This window comes from Idiotropiscis lumnitzeri, chromosome 8 (assembly GCF_059441095.1).
Source record: "Idiotropiscis lumnitzeri isolate Australia: NSW breed Sydney's pygmy pipehorse chromosome 8, RoL_Ilum_1.0, whole genome shotgun sequence".
Classification (NCBI taxonomy): domain Eukaryota; kingdom Metazoa; phylum Chordata; class Actinopteri; order Syngnathiformes; family Syngnathidae; genus Idiotropiscis; species Idiotropiscis lumnitzeri.
Window position 1 is genome coordinate 9,606,450 of NC_142398.1, and position 17,030 is coordinate 9,623,479.

The window sequence follows — 17,030 nt, forward strand, 5'->3', positions numbered from 1 at the left end:
TATTGATGCGGCCTAAATGCAGCTAACGCCCCCCTGAGATGTTCATCTGTTTCATATTGCACTCCTGTATGATCTTGAGCACATTCCTTTTGCTAGTTTTTCCGGCATTGTTTGACATGCTCAATGCATGCGACGCTGACTGAATGCGCCGTTCCGACAAAACCACCAAGCCCAAAGTCGACGGAAGCCAGCGGTCTAGACCGGGGTTTTTTCTCTCACCCTTCAATTTGCCAAAAACCAAAACAAATTGAAGTGGCACTTGAAGTTCTATAGTAACCTTTACGATTTTTTATGGTGGCCTTGTAAAACATGGAGCAACTATTATTAGGGAAACATGCCGCTAGAAAAACCTTGGCCTTACCATACCGTTTTTTTACGCAAAATTATATACTATACGGGGTTAGTTAGATTTTTTTACAGATCTATGCAATAAACTACACAAAAACTAGTTAGTGATCTACCACCATAACATGACTTAAAATCAGAGGTGGGCATTCATCAGTGATTTAGTCCGTCTGTGAGTTCTCATCAGTATTTCAGACCGAGTCAGCCACACGGCTATTTTCTTTTTTTTTCTTCATTTGGCTGCGTGTCTGTTTGCACGGCGCCTGCGTTTGACAATTTATGTTCTCGACGCCGATTGGCTGTCGTCGACAAGGGATAGATTGGGCCCACCTAGGTCGGCTTGAAATAATGTCGGGAACTTAGTGTCGGATTGACAATGCAAAACTATGCTTCAAATACAATTTAATGAGTAGTGACAGTAGTGAAATGTTACACCAAAAAATAGTTAAAGTAATTCTGTACACTACAAAACGACAACAAGTATAACATAATGGCACCTTTCAAAAACTAGCACTTTTGCTAGCTCTCAAGCTAGCTTACGAGCAAATTAGTTAGTTAACTATCCAACTTTGTTTACTGTATTTACTGTCATCCGCCCAGCACCCGGGCGAGTGTGTTTTAATGTATTGAAAACAAAATACTAAAAACAATATTTTTGATACGTATGCATAACTACTTTGATTTGTTAGCAAGATTGCTAACCACCTATAGTGACTGTACTATCAGTTTAGAGCATTGCTAGCCTCATTACAGTTGCATGTTTTTCAAGTTTATACAAACCATATTTTTTGGGGGGGTGGGGTTGTTTTTTGAAATGAAAAAGCTCTCTTTGATTTTTAGCTGTGGTTTTAGTTAGCGTGTCCCAAAGCTATCAGTGCTCTGTCTCTGTTATTAGACAAATAAGTGCCCTTAGGTGTGTGGTCCGCCTTTTGGTTTTTACGTGTGAGCTTGCGTACTTGGTCGAGTACAATGTTTGGCCTTTTCCGCGCTTCCTTTGATGTGACCGGGCCCCGCTGTGATAATAAGGCCCGTGCCCCGCCGCACGGTGAACGTCCCGCAGTTTGCCCTCGGTTCTGCCAGACCGTCACACACTGCCTAGTGCCCACCCACTACACTCAGGCTTGGTCAACTTCCACACGGCGTTTGAACAGTGTCCACACCACTACCATCGTTTACAACGTTAAGACCTGTGGGCCAGAGCTGGCTCAACGAGGGCAAAAACTAATAATAAAACAATAATATTATTTTTTTAAATCCAAGAAAAATCTGCACATACACACTTCCGCAGGTTACTGAACTACGAATATACAAAAAAAAAAAAAATGTCGTTTGAAATTTTCTTTTCATTTTTGTCACCTCAATTAAAGGTTGTAGATTAGCCAATAGATTTAGATGAATGTATTGATTGATCAAGATAGATTCACTCGAGCAATGCAGTGAGAAAACATTTTTTTTAAATGATACTTGCATGAAAACCGAAGTTTAGAACACTCAAGTGAGCCTCTTTTATGTCATTAAAATTTATATTTAAAAGAAAGATTGTCGTTAATTTGACATTTTACTTGTCTTTTATTTTACTAGGTATCGTTTTCTTATATTTATTTGTTAATTATAAAATATATAATTATAAAATTGCTAGTTCATGTTAGATTTAATTTTATTTATATTTCATGATTTTTATTGTACAGGACGTCTAGCTAATTGTGTGTATTTTTGTCTATTAGAAAAGAATAATATTACTTTATTATATATATATTTATTATATTAGTCGTAGCATCATCACCAGTGTAATAAAACTCATGAGAATCAGGAAACAGATCAATTTAAAGTCGTCTTGTCAACTCAAGCTGGCTTCACTGGGAAACAGTTGGATTTTTCGTACCATTCCATCTGTGTACCCCGAAGTTAAGTTTCCCGCACCCCCTTTAAGAAGCTCTGTGACATATATAAATTAAGAGTGGAAACACTGTTTTGAGAAAGCGGATTGACTCTTTTTCATCTGGGGCAGGCACATTTCACACAAATTCTCCTCGTTGAGATCATCGGTGCCACAGACAGGCAGAGAGAGCGATGGAAGCGTGATTGGTTTGCTCGGAGCGCACGCGCTTCCTGCCAGCTGGAGGATGATGGGTAATCCATCTCGTGCTGTTGGAGACACTCAGCTGTTAATAGCGCCTTTGTGCTGGCGTGTAGACTCATTCAAGGCGTGCCATGGAGCGTGACCGCATTTGACACTACTATAACACACCACGGCTTTTCAAACTGTGGGTCGGGCCTGAAATGTGTGAGCATACGTCGCACAATTATGGCGGTCCATACATTAATCCTTTACGTAAATAGCATGTCGTAATGCTGTTGACTATTCTTGCTGCCTTTTGTTGCATATTATGTCATATTCATTTCCAATTGTCATGAATGTCTGCATAATAGTGCGATACCTTGAATTCTTTTCGTGCCCAAGCTGAAAGCACAAAAAGTGAAAGACAACAGCAACAACAACATCTAGTGGTGTTGTTTAGTGTTTGTATGTGTCCCTTGAAGGGGTGTGGCCTAGTGAGTGAAGCGCTGAAAACTGCTTGAGTTTTTTTCATGAGTTTTCGCCTACTATAGCTCCTTGAGAGTGGTCTCATTCTGTATCCGCGTGTTTCACCAAAAGTGTGCCATAGGTTCCAAACAAAAATTAGCGGCTGACTATTCTTGCCGCCTTTTGTTCAATGCACATCGTCTTGTAAACAAGAGCATTAATTCATCGTCCTGCAGTTGTGATGCTGCTGGCTGGTCTTGCTGCCTTTTGTTCATATTCACATCTGCTTCTACCTATCCATTTATACGATTCATCTATAGTTGACTTTTTCACCTGTGGTACTGCTGACTATTCTTACTGCCTTTTTATTGCATAATATAGTATTTCTGACTCATGCCATCCGCACCTGTATTTACTGCATATGTATAAATTCCTAACATAGTACCCATTATTAATGTGTAGTTGCTCTTCACATGAAAATATTGAGTAATGCTGCTGACTTATCTTGCTGCTGTTTTTGTTTATTTGTTTTTATTATGCCAAGTTGCCATTCTCATCTACAGCCGGTACATAGCTGGGCCGGGCAATGATTAAATATAAATATATATCGAAATAATCACGTGATTATGATTAATATAAAATGTCTTCAATAAAAATCTGTTTAAAATCTGGTAGAGAAGCCCCAACCCCGTCATTCTATCTACTGTAGGCAGCGGCTACAGTGTCATAGAATTTTTGCCACACTGACAACTAACACGTCCAGATGGTCACATGAAGTAGAAGGAGTCAAGGCGTCTTTGACGTGCGAGCTCCAGTGTATTTTAGCCAGCTCTAATGAAGACACATTTGCGCTCAACGTGTGCAGATATCGCGTTCATGTAAAGTTGCCCAAAGTTGACACCTTTTTAAACTCAAAAGCCATACTGCTGAATATTATTGGTGCTTTTTTGTTGCTTATATGATAAATACTCATGTACAGCTGCTAATGCTGAAGCTCATTGCTTTGCGTTGCTTATTGGATTCTACCCCATGATGGATTTTAGTAATTTGGTTCCCAGAAAAGGCCGTCTTGAGCTGTAAAAGTTATTCAAATGTACAGCAAATCCAAACTACTTGGGAGTCTATGACTTGATCCTTCATCCCCTTTTATATGTTTTCTACTTTTATTTTTTTCGTCCAACTGGCCTCGGCCTTCAGTGTCAGCGCTTCCCTTCAGCGTCAACTCTTGACTAGCGTGCAGGATTTATGATTAAAATGCAGAGAGAGAGAGAGAGAGAGTGAGAGAGAGAGAGAGAGCGAGAGAGAGAGGCAGGAGATCAGGGGGTGTCTTCACAGATGTAAATTTGTCTCCAGGGCAGGCTTTTCCTGTTATTCGTAGCCTCCTCCACTCGGGTCCCAACGCTCAGCTCCGCTTGTTCCACTCATTACCCCCGGGCTCGTGGCGCTCCTCCGCACCTCGCTTGCGGCGGGGCTTTCTTCTCCATTAATTGGGTTTGGTTACATTAAGCCCCCTGGACAAAGAGCCGTCCCTGCCAATAGATGGTTCCCTAGTTAGCCGTACGCGCCAAGCTGGTGGGGTTCAACCCGCTGCACAAAATGCTAATTGGTTATTTATTTAAGCTTCCTCAGGTTGGTCTCTACTGGTTTTCAAAGAGGGGAGTGGAGGAAGGGCGAATAGGATGCTCTAGTTTGCATCATGTTGTCACGGCTTCTCTGGGAAAAGCTGACACTTTCCAAGGCCTTAACACATGAAAAGTAGAATTGTTTGTCAAACTAAATGCATATTCTTTCAAAATAATTTACCGAGTGACTCTTGCGGCAACATCGTGTCATCACGATAGCGGAAGCAACAAAACAGTGATGTGGTTTTAGTCCGGACTCTTGCAGGCAGATGCACGCCATTTATGTACCACACGAGACAGTGCGAACATGGTGAACTTGGTCTTAAGTTTAATTTCAAATGGAATCAAAGTCTTTAGTTAAACTTGCCTTAAGCTATAGGACCCCGGATATTAACACACTTGAACACAGTCTGTTATCCCTGCAAAATTGCTACATGCCAGGTGTGTGGAATTTTATTTTCATAGAAAGCCAATAAATGCATGATATTGCATGTGCTGTAACCCATTAAGTCACATTCTGATTCTACCCCCTCCAGTGCCGTTTAGCCACAACGAGGATCCGGAAAATGTCAACTGCTGTAGATGTTCACTGGCAAACTTACGTAAGGCCAGCCTTACATGTGTCTTCTCATATAGAGGGACTACGCAGGCACTGCAAGATTTATGTCCATTGCAGCGCAGCGGGTCACCAACGATCTTCCTCCCCAATTGCCAAGTTCCTGCAGTGTACTTAGAGGCAGCTACCTCACTGTCATTTCATTGATTTTCCACTTGTTAATAATAGTTGCCACCTTCCCACACGGGCTTTTTTTGCTGATGGTTTTGAAACAGTCTACAATTTTGTCCCTGACATGTTTGGCAACTCTTTTGTCTCTCTCATGGAGCTCTAGAGGCTGGACTATGAGAAATGGATTCCTATAAATGATATGATTAATCGTGCCCAATCTGTGGAAAGCAGAATTTTTGACATTTTCCATGTATTGACTATAATCGATAAAGACCGAGCAAACGTTCAGCCGAGTAGATTCAGCGAATCCCAGCTGTATCAGAGGGGCTAGCGTGAGGTGGGTGTGCTCATCTCAGCGACTCTCGTGGGTTTTCCTCCATTGCGTCATTTTATTGCAACTTAACAGCAGGAACCTTGCAAGCAGTGGTTTTCCCAGCACACTCTTCTTCTTGCCAAGTTCAGAGAGGAAGCCTGTGGAGGTTATGCTGTAATTACACTTTGGGACCCATTCCGATTTGGCGCTTAGATCACAGTGTTTACATCTACAGTACAAAAGTGTCAACATGCGACAGCAACAACGCTGAATTAAACAATGACAGGGTGAGACGTTAAGCCTTTTTTTGTGGTGGCCCTGCCAAAACAAGCACTGGCCCTTTATAGACATGTTATAACATGTATTTTTATTATGTTATCTTATGCTGTATTATTTTTTTGATTAATTTACATAAATAACACTCTAAATATGCAATATTTAAAAAGAAAGAATATGTTGATTTCCCCGATCTGCGGAATGAGGGACATTTAAATTGGGCCACATGAAAGCCAAAAAAAAAATATCTGAATTTTGTCACTTAAACCATTTCATGAGCCAATCCATTTCCGATAGCCTTTTATATGACTATGTGAGAGGGCACACACTCTTGAGTGTTCGCCAATCTTTAGTTATTTCCAAACGCCACAAATCGGTCCTGGCCGATATAAAGGTGGGTATTTCACAAACGTACACTAACGCAGTGGTAAAGTCAGAAAAATGTTTTTAAATCCACAAACTGTACTTTCCGCTGGAATGTGGCAATGAAGGGCGACCACGACCATAGTGAAGGTCCCCCCTTTTTTTTATTCAGGAGAAATCATAGGTTGAAGGATCTTTCTATTCGTATTTTTCCGCGAGAGAAGAGAGGCGAGGCGGCCAGGATTGACAAGGAAAACATTGAGTTTGGACGTTCCTATCGCGTGTTGGCCAGCCCTTCAGAAGCAGAAGTGCTCAGATGTGGTTTTTGAAGGGAAATTCATTGTGCGGAACTGAAGCTGGCAAGGAGCCGGCTCCTTGCGGGAGCCGCTCCAGAGTTTTGCAGCATGGGCAACCACACACTTGGCACACCGGCTCCTTTCGGGGTGGGGAAGGAAATGGTTCATTTTATTCCCTTTCTCTATCCTTTTTTTTTTTTTTTTTTGAAAGCGCAAGATTCCAGCCTACCTGCGATAGTTGCCGAGCATGAATCCACGCACACGTTTGTGCGGCGTTGAGCAGCTTTTGTACTCAATTATACCATTTCTGCTGAGTGGAGAAGGGGGGAGATTTTTTTATTTTTTTCATTTTTTTTTTATAATAATCACTTCCCACTTCTGTAATTTATATGCAATGAGGACTCCTCGCGCCTGCAGCGCCTGTGAGCTGGTTCATAAACAGCTGGGAAGTTGGCAGTGGATGGCAGATTCCCATGCTGCTTGATTGTAGGGCCTTTTTTCGATGGGAAAATAGTGGCCTTTTCCACAAAAAAAAGGGATATTAATTTTATTTAATTTACCACATGGAACTGGTATTCAATAATGTCATGTTTGTAATAAGGACATGACGAAATCAAGAACAATTTGCATTAAACCCGGTTACATTCACATTTAATGGATTCATTCACGTTGAAATAACACACGGCAAGCACATTTCTATGCTATGAGGCAGGGGTAGGCAAACTTTTTGATTTGCGGGGCACAGTGGGTTCTAAAATTTGACAGAAGCAGATGGATGGAGTGTTTTGGTAACCTCACCTCATCGGAAATATATTTAATTTTAAATGAACGTGAACAAAAGCATTACAACAATATATATTTCTTTGAAAAACCAGAGTATTTAGAAAATAAAACATTAACAAGGTTTATTCATTACATTTTTTTTCAAGTTCGACGGGCCGGATTAAAACGTTTAACGGGCCGCATGTGGCCCCCGTGCCATAGTTTGCCCACACCTGCTATGAGGTCATGTACTTTCTGGGCCTGTGTGATTTTTTTCTGTTTTCTCTTGTTTTCCGCCCACATTTATAAAATATACATGCTAAGACTAGGTGTGAAATTTACCTAGGTTAGTTTTAATAGAGCAAACTTATATAAATACACAGTGGAACGCTGAAAAAACGTAAATTAAGTTGATTGAACCCAAGTAAATTAAATTGGACCCAATCCTACTAATGTCAAATTAACCATAATGTATATCGTTGACCTAACCCAAGTACATTAAGATGAAAAAATTTGCTTAATGCTCATGTTTTGTTCGCTTAGCGTTCGGGGGTTAATGTGACTCGCTCACAAAAAAAAAATCCCATAATGCAATACCATTTTCTTTCAATATTAAAAAGCAAAAATGAAAAAAAAAAAACACAAACCAGCAGACTGTTTAATCAATTTTCCCCAAGATTTTTCCAAACGAGTCAATTTGAACCCACAACGTTTCAGGAGGGTGAAAGAGAAACATTTCATTACATGGTAATTTATTCCGTGATTTTTTTTTTTTTTTTTTTTTTACAGTTCATTAATATACTATCTTTTATCGTTTAACATGACAATGGCGTGCCAGTAACTGTCACCAACTAATTGTATTGGTGATGATTGGTTGTAGCAAATTAACACGAAGCAACGTTAAGCTTTTTTTCTATCGCGAACAAGAAAAAGGCTTCATGCCGATAAAATCCAAAATACTATGGCGATTGTTTTCGTATTTTCAGAGCTTGAAGTGGCATGAGTAGAGATGCGCATGTGTATTTTGGTGACAATTCATTGCAATTTTCTGACCTAAGGCGACTGCAAGCTTTTTTTAACATCTTCATGAAGCGTTTAAACACTGTCCCCTCCAAAGACACCTCAAAATGATCAAAGCATCCGAGTTAAACGATAGTGCCCGGTGTCAGAAGGTTCTATTTCATTTATGTTCCGGAATCCTTTGGCTCTATTCAGCATCGGGCGTCTGCAATGAGTGCAGGATTCAGTGAAATCTCAAGACTGTCAAGTAATTGTGGGCCCAAATGGGCTGCCCGCTTCCACAAGGATTAGTCTTGGTTATTTTCTTGTGCTGCTTTGCCACATTCATCAAAGGGTTACCGTACTTAAATTTGTGCTGAATTCAACAAAATGGCAAGATGATGAGGCATTCTGTGGCAAAATGTTATTTATTATTTTTTTTTTTTAATAATTCTGTCGGAGCGCAAGAATAAAGAATAGATTCATGAAAGACTAAAATTTGAGTTATGTTGCCGTCGTATGGGTGGAGCTCCGTTGTCAAATTGGCCGAGAACCATCTGTACTGATTGTGCTCTGCTTTTTTTCTTTTCGCTTCTTTCCTTGTCAATTGGCTGTTGTGGCTGCAAATGTGCACCCAAATATCCATAAATTTGTGTATTGGTCACAGAGGCCTGACCGTTTTCCTTGCTTGACTTCACCACAATAGGCCGGCCGTTTATTAACAAGCTGACTGAAATCCCATCTGACAAGCTGTAACAAAAGCAGGCTTCCGTGCTGCGTGGGCCTGGCGTTTGCTTTCACTGTAGGTGTCGCTGTCCTCTTCAACCTGGATTGTTTGAACAAATGTTACTGACCTCCAGCTAAAAAGATAATTACCCAGCCACTTCTTATCTTATTCCCACAGCCCGACGAATGTCGGTGCAGGCGTAGCCCCTGGTGAGGGCACGTACCGGTCACCCCCCTCTAGGGTTAATAGGCCTACTAATAAGCCTGGCCCCATCCGAAAGTGAGGTCTGAGATTCCCACGCTCAGGGATTACCCTGTCACCATTATCAGACAACCTTGCTCACCTGTGCGGAGGTGGAAGCAAATTTCTTCCACACAGAGTTCCTGCAAAATTACAAAGGAATCCAGCCCCCGTGCCTTTTGCACAGAACACAGCTAAGATAACTGCTTTCACACAGCGACACATCATCCTCCAATGAAATAATTCAATGTGTGACCATGTCAGACATCGTGAGAACGTGTATGTCAAATTTGACCTTCCGCCATTGTCCGGACTCTGATACTACCGCAGAAACTTGAAAAAAATTCCTTGCCTTCACAGCGGTGTGAAAGGGACTCGGTAAGACTGAGGATGGTTTCAGTGGAACTTCATTTGGGTTCAACAAAATAGGATGGGAGAATGAGTGTCAGGTGTGAAACTTTATATTGTCAAATGTCCTTACAATAAGCATCCTGCCACTGTCTCATCTCGATACTTCAATCCCATACTAGTTTATTGCTATTGCTAATTAGCATATATGTTATTTAGCCCTGTAAGCATCTTATTGTAAACAAACGGTGTCGCCACAACATGTCTACTGTCGATCTAACAGTATTCACATTCATTCAGGATATCCTTTGTCCTATGCAGAATGGCTAATATGAGTTCGGTACTTGAGGATGATTATTATTATTATTCTTATGATTGGCCAACTGCATCGAGGCGGGGCTGCTTGCTGCAGCTGGGCTTGTTCTGCCTGGAAAATAAGTCGGATTCTTAGTAACGGCTCAGTGAACAATCTCGTCATCGTCTGTCTTATACTACCCCATGTGGCCAAAGCTTGCACACTAGAAGGCACAAAATTCAAGCGGTACAGTGTGACATAACTGATTCATTTGTTTTATTATTTGTGTTACTTGAATCATTAAAAAAAAAAGAAAAAAGAAAAAACATTACAACAATTTTGGTTGAATTTTTGGCGGTTGGTCAGAATGGAATAATGACCGTATTTTCCGGACTATAAGCCGCTACTTTTTTTCCCTAGATTTTGAACCATGCGGCGAATATAGCAGTGCGGCTTGTCTGTGGATTTTTCTTTCACCGGTAGTGGCGCTCTATAGTTCAGAAAATACGTTAAATAAATCTTGATGGTTTTTTTTCTCTTGGGTCTGTTCTGTTTTAATTAGCAAAGTTGTTGCTGTGTTAAAAGGCATTGTTTTAAGAATCTGTTTATTTACCTTTATGAGCATGCACAGTACAAAATTGTTCTGTACATGTAGTAAACAACACATTTTTTTTCGACATAGAAAACTGCGGCTTATAGTCTGGTGCGGCTTTTTGGTGGGGGCAGCTTATATGCGTGTGCGTATTATAGCCCGGATTTGCGAGTGTTTTGGGGTACGAGCGTGATCATGGCCCAAAGTAAACTTGTATCTCGAAGCAACACTGTACCTAGATGAAAATGTGTTACCCCATGCCATGTCGGTGACATTTTTATAGAATTGTGACATAGTGAAAATCAGGGAAAATGCTAACTTTCATGCAAGGGTCTTGCAATTGCATTCAACACAACCGAAACGGAGAAGTGACTTTCAAGTATAAAATTTCACACACTACCCCAACATTGTGGTGTACCCTTACACACAACTCTGACACGACCTTGAAAATCTGAAAATCCTCTGGGTTGACTGCACCCACCCCATCCCGTGTTGGTGCAGCTTATACAACACAAAGAAAAAGGCGAGAACATTTTCCAAGCAGTGTGTAGGGAGGAGTCGCTCCATTCTCCACCCAGTAATGAGTGTGGCACACCAGCAGCGTCATGTGGTCGCCTAGCCTGGATGCCACACGCTAGCAGCATCGTGTTCCCGCTCGGGACATTCCCAGAAGGTGGGGGGTCTACGGATTGAGGGCTGTGCCAGTCTGCGAGGGGTTCTGGGAAATACACACATTCCAGTCACCCCTGAGTCCAAGTCTATGTGTGTCTGCGTGTGTGTGCGTGTGTGCGTCGGGATTGGGCGAGCAAGCGCTGGCTAGCCTCGGCCGCTAAGCACTTAGGAATGTCGCCTTGGCACTCCACCACTAAAGCACCACCAAAACAAAGAAAGAACTAAAAAGAACTTTATTGCCATACCATAAGAGACTGTATGACCCAAATTAGTGGCCCGGGGTGTCATCTACTTAAGACAAATAAACGCCTCCCTCAAATAGCCTCCTCATTTTTCCCCTCGGGGAAAACAAACGGGCACCACTATAGTGCATAGAACCGTGATTCCCAACCGTTGTGCCGTGAGAGATCATCAGATGTGCCTTGGGAAATGATCCGATTTCATTGAAGGGGACCGGAAATTATTATTTAGTCCAAATAATGTGTCTTTGTTTGTCTTTGCAAATGACGTATAGTGACAGGAAGAATAAATAAAAGCTCCTTCACTAATTGTCAAAAGGAGCTTAATTGGCCTGTTTGTCGATGGAAAAAATGTGACGTGACTTAATAATGGTTTTGAAACGCAAGCGTTCACTTTGAATCCAAATAGTAGCACCTTCCAAATTGTGATTATGACGTTCTTGCATCGTTAATGACAATTAGCGAACTAGTGAACTCTGACATGTGGGCCCTCTATGTTGTGTGAGTCCTTGTCACCTTATTGGTCCCTCGCGGTCTGCTTCATTTTCTGGCCCTTTGGCTGCATTTTTCATTGTTCAGTGAACACTTGTTTATTGCGCGCGACTATAGAATAGCTGCAATATGGAGACCATGGAAAATACATTTTGAAATTAATTTTATCACTCTTACCTGCTTTACATTTATAATAAATAAATAAATAAATTAAGTGTTCTTTAGTGAATGTTCTCATTTTCTCGCTGTCACGACCATCATACGACAACACATTTAGGAAATTAAAAGACCTTATCAGTCTTTCACCGAGTTCTTTACACAAAACATTGTTTATTGATGTCGAACCAAGCTGTGTCATTTTTCCTAAAGAAAGTCCAGTCGCGTTATGCTAGCATACATTAGGTTCAAGGAGCTTAGCATCGATGCTAGGGTCATTATAAACCTTCAAACAGCCTCTACTTTAACACACATTGAGCAGCAACACATACAAGCCGAGCCTTTTCGCAGGTATATATGCTCTCAGCTCCGTGGAAACGATTCTTACAATAAAACATTTGGGGACCATCTTGGTGCTTAATTTCACGCCGCATCTCTTCTAGTTGACCTCGGTGTAACCCGGCCTGTCGTGATATGCGGCACTGAGGTCGCACTATTCTACATTTAGACTTGCCTGTGTACTCTAGAAAGCCATAAAACACGATTGCTTACAAATGTGTGATGTTGCAGGTGTGTGAAAGATGGACCTCAATATTGTATTATTTTTTTATGAGGGGTGGGCGAGAAGTGATACCAGGCATCGGTATAAGCCAATTTGAAGGTATCTTATACTCATCGGGGCTGACGGTACCAGTTTCACTCAATTATAATATTTCCCTCGCACGTCTGCAGTTGAGAAAATCGAGTTTTAAGGACGACTTTCTTGCTAATGTGCATCCTGTGGAGGTGAAGGCGTGGTCCAGTGCAGGTCTGGGTTCCATTTTTGCCGTGTACTTTTAGTGCGTCTAAGCGCTACCATGTGTTCACGGCTGTTGAAGCATGTAAGCACTGTTTGCAGAATGGGGCAGCCGCAGGAGGGGAGAGGAGGGGAGGGGAGGGTCCAGCCACAACTTTTCAGGGCTTGGCTCACGACTATTTAAGCTGTCAGAAGGCAGGCTGTGAGTCAGCGATGATATTAGGAAGGAGGGGTGTGGGCTGCTGATTCCACCCTTGCTTGCAGACGTCTCTCTTCTCTTCCCAAGCCTCCCCCACCCTTCTCATCCTTTCTAACGTCCCCCGGCTCTTGCTCAGTAATGAACTCCCCTCATTCACTGGCTAATGACCACCTTTGATCTCCTGTCTGAAAGACCCCTCGCTCTTGCATCCCGCTCCCTGCCATACTCCCATTTGACCATTTTTTTTCAAGTCAAAAGGCCTTGCGACAAAGTTTGCCTTTTCCCGTGTTGGACAGTCAACTTTTGCTGAGACATAAATTCCAATTTCACGTTTTCAATGTTTCAAAACTAATCATTTGTATCAGATGTATTATTATTATTATGTAATATGTATTTGCATGTTTTCACCTTGGGATAAGGATATAGTCAAATCTATTGTTTCCTCTTCTCCTGTGCAGTCAAACAAAGTTCCCGTGGTGCAGCCGTCCCACGCCGTCCACCCGCTCACCCCACTGATCACGTACAGCGACGAGCACTTCGCCCCGGGGTCCCATTCCGGCCATCACCCTCAGGATACCAAACCACAAGGTACGTCGCATGCGCCACTGTTCCTGACATCGCAGAATATCCTTTTGACACAGTTGGGTACATTTCTACTCATTTCTAATTTCTATCTGTTACAAGTCAAGCTTCACAAAAATATAGTTGTTGAAAAATGTGATTTATCACAATCCATTTTTTTGCGATTAATTAATTAAAAAATTTAATTGCTTAACGCTTTAAGAAGAAATTCAGATTTATGACTTACTGAGTTATGTTCACACCACACTTGTTTCGTAGGATTTTGTAAAACTGTCGTAGTGAATGCAAAAAAGACTGCAAGTCAGTGTTTAGCAAGTTAACAGCTCTAATGAAAGTATTCTTAACTTGCTTTTATTAGAGTAAGCCTAACATAGAAGACCAAATCATTTATGTAAAATAAATCTGTTATTGTTTCTTGTACAAAGTAATACAGCTTAACTGATCGCTTGTTTTTGTTCAGAAATATACGGGAAAAGGACCTTGGATAACTAAAAAAATTGCAACTTCCAAAAAAAACCCCTAATATTTCTCCGAGTATCCAACCAACACAAGATGATTTGCAGTAAACTCGTATGTCTTGGCGCAAAATAACTAATGAACTAACAGAAAAGTGATCTTCCACTCCTTGACGTTTTCCAAGTTGAAAGAGAGGCTGAAGGGTGAAGACGCTATAAATAAACTCCAGTGTACTTTGGCGTCCGCTGTCAGAAAAACTCCCAAACTGTCACATCCGAGCCGTCTTTACCTTGGTTTGTGCTCCAAACTCATTTGAAGGTGCCTGTGGGACGTCGCGCTGGCCCTTTCCCTCCCTCCTCCTCGCATCTCTCTGTCGCAACATCAAGCCTGCCGAGCTGACAGCCGCTCGGCATCGCAGCCGCGCGCTCGGCAGGCGAGGCCTCCGTCGTGTTTTATTTTCATCTGCTCCCCGGCACCTTTTTGTCTCTTCTTTTTTCTCCCCCTCACCTTTCTTCTTCCACTTGAAAAGCGGCAGAGTGATCAGACGTTGATGTTGGCGATGATGATGATGAAGAGTCTATAAATAACAAGGTGGAAGTGAGATGAAGGCAGATGAGACGTGAAAAGAAAACTGTGCTTGCTCCACATATGTCAGAGGAATCTGGCTTCAGAGGCGTTCGACAAGCAGGAAGTAGTTTATGTGGATCAGAACAGAAACGTACGTTGTCACAGTTGTACAGTTGATGAAGTTTTGCTGCAATCTGATGACAAGTGCTGAGAGAAGAGCAGCGTTCCGCACATACGGCAGATCTTTAGAAATTGCATTTCTTGTGCATTTAATTCACAATCTAAGCTCATCAAAATACCACCAAGGATCAATAATTGGAGCATACTTCATACAGTGTATTTCTTGTCTTGCTGAAATCAGCCCTTTCTCAGCTGTCCCATGCAAATGAGCCTGCACTAGCGAGCTCTCAGAAAGACAATGAAAGCATTTGAACTCGTGCAGTGCACAGTTGATGGATGTGGTAGAGGATCATATTTGCCAGATGATGTACACTGATGAAAATTTTGAAGAAGAAAAAATAACACTTACACTTAAAAAAATTTTCAGAATAAAGTTGCAACATTTCATAGATAGTCTTCTTCTTTTTTTTTAAATAATAATAAGTGTTTAAATTTAGGACTGATTTGCCTTTTTTTTCGAATTAGCAAATGTCTTCTTGAGACATTAACTTTTTAAATAAAAAAAAATATATATCTTAATGCTACATTTAATTGTGATCTTGGGGTTCTTTTTTAACATTACAGCTATTTCCCATATTTTGACTTTTTGTCCATAACATTACATCTCTTGATGATTCAAATTTTTCATTATTTTATTATTGTACTTTTCACGTGATATTTTGAATTTATTCTTTATCATATTCAGTTGTGAATAACATGAGTTACAAAACATAACTGCCTTTTCCGTCATAAATGTATTAATTTATTCTCTATAAAGACCTTTTTCATTCATGTTCATTAATTCTAATTAGAAAAAATGCAACTTGATTCACAAAATGAAAACTTTTTTCTCTTTTTAAATTTAAAATGTGTCGGTTCTCAACACACCACAACTGTCATTTTTAGCAAAAGTATTTCTTCGAGCAACCTTTACACGACACACTTTTGGAATTTTTCTTTTTATTGTAGCTCGAATACTCTGATATGTTTATTAACTAAAACAAAACGTTGCTAAAGTGTGAATCCGTCTTCTCGCTGCTCTTTCCTTCTTGAAGCGATGGCGTCCTGGGCCTCCTCGCCGGGCGCACACTTTGATCTGCTCGTTAATTATGAAGAACAATCATGGATCTTCTCATTATCGGATGTAATATGCGTAGATGGGCGGGACGCAAGGTCGGGCGATGGGCCTTTGAACATTCGCATGTAAACCTCCCTGTGCCTTTTTGAAAAATGGAATTTCTAAACCAGTGACTCTGATTGGAATGGAGACGGTTTGACGGTGAGAAAGGAAATGTCAGCGGGAACGTGCGAAGCGTTAGGAGGGGGGGTGACAGGAATGGGAGGGGGTTATTAGTCACCTTCGGGGTGTGAGTGACAAGGTTAACACGCCGCGTCTCTCCCCTCCTCTTTCAATGCCCTCAGGAGGGCTCTAAGGAGACTTGAGGTGGGGGTGGATTAGTGGGCAGGGGGTAGAGCTCCGCACGCCATGGATCCAGCGCCGCAACACAAGCTTTGGAAATATAAGCCCCCCCCGATCACACTGCTTCTCTGAGGAGTAAGGACTCCTCAGACCACAGAGATTGAGGCAGGGAGAAAAGGCTGTGGCTTCAGCAGGGATTCGAGCGTGGTGCTAATCTGCAGGCATTTACCCTCTTTGTGCACGAGTGTGTCTATGTCGACGCATTATAAGCATAGTCCAACTGAAAGCGCAGTTATTCTCACCTCCCTTTACCTTCCTCAGCAAAAGTTTTGTTCACGATTCACCAAGCAGTAGGGATCAAATCAGTTTAGCTCCGTTCAATTTTTGCGTTAGAATAAAATTGCTGTATGTCGAGAATAAATTTGTCTAGTCAAGTCAATTTTGGGGCCTGCCGATTCACAACAGAAGTTAGCGCAAGGTACTTAACACGTTGAGCAGGTCGAGAACAGTGTTCCTCGTGGTCCTGACTGATATAATCGGCTGATGTTTGTTCATCTAAAACTGTGAAACAAATACATATGGCATTACAATGTAAGGACACGATAATAACACTCAAACATTCCCATCCAAAAAATAGCAAAAACAGCAGATTTTATTCAAAATTTTCTCCGCCTTTTTTTAAAAAGACAAACAAAAACTATAAAACAGAATTCTGGAAAACAGTCAAATGTTCTGCCTGTAATTCATGTCTTCATTGTTGAAAACATGAAGGAACCAAAATAATAAGAGCAAAAGCTAACCCTCCAATCTGCTGAGTCACTCGCCAGGCCAGGCTTCACCTTTTAAAGCCACACTCACTCAAA

General features: G+C 41.4%; 1 protein-coding gene across 6 annotated transcripts in view; it reads left to right on the forward strand.

Annotated features, from left to right (window-relative positions):
- lef1 (lymphoid enhancer-binding factor 1) overlaps positions 1 to 17,030 on the forward strand; it is a 59,704-nt gene that overhangs the window by 24,863 nt on the left and 17,811 nt on the right. For all 6 annotated transcript variants that reach the window (XM_088302246.1, XM_088302247.1, XM_088302244.1 and 3 more), the window contains exon 4: positions 13,442 to 13,571. In XM_088302246.1, the coding sequence (XP_088158372.1) occupies positions 13,442 to 13,571 (130 nt within the window). The remainder of the gene's footprint in view (positions 1 to 13,441; positions 13,572 to 17,030) is intronic.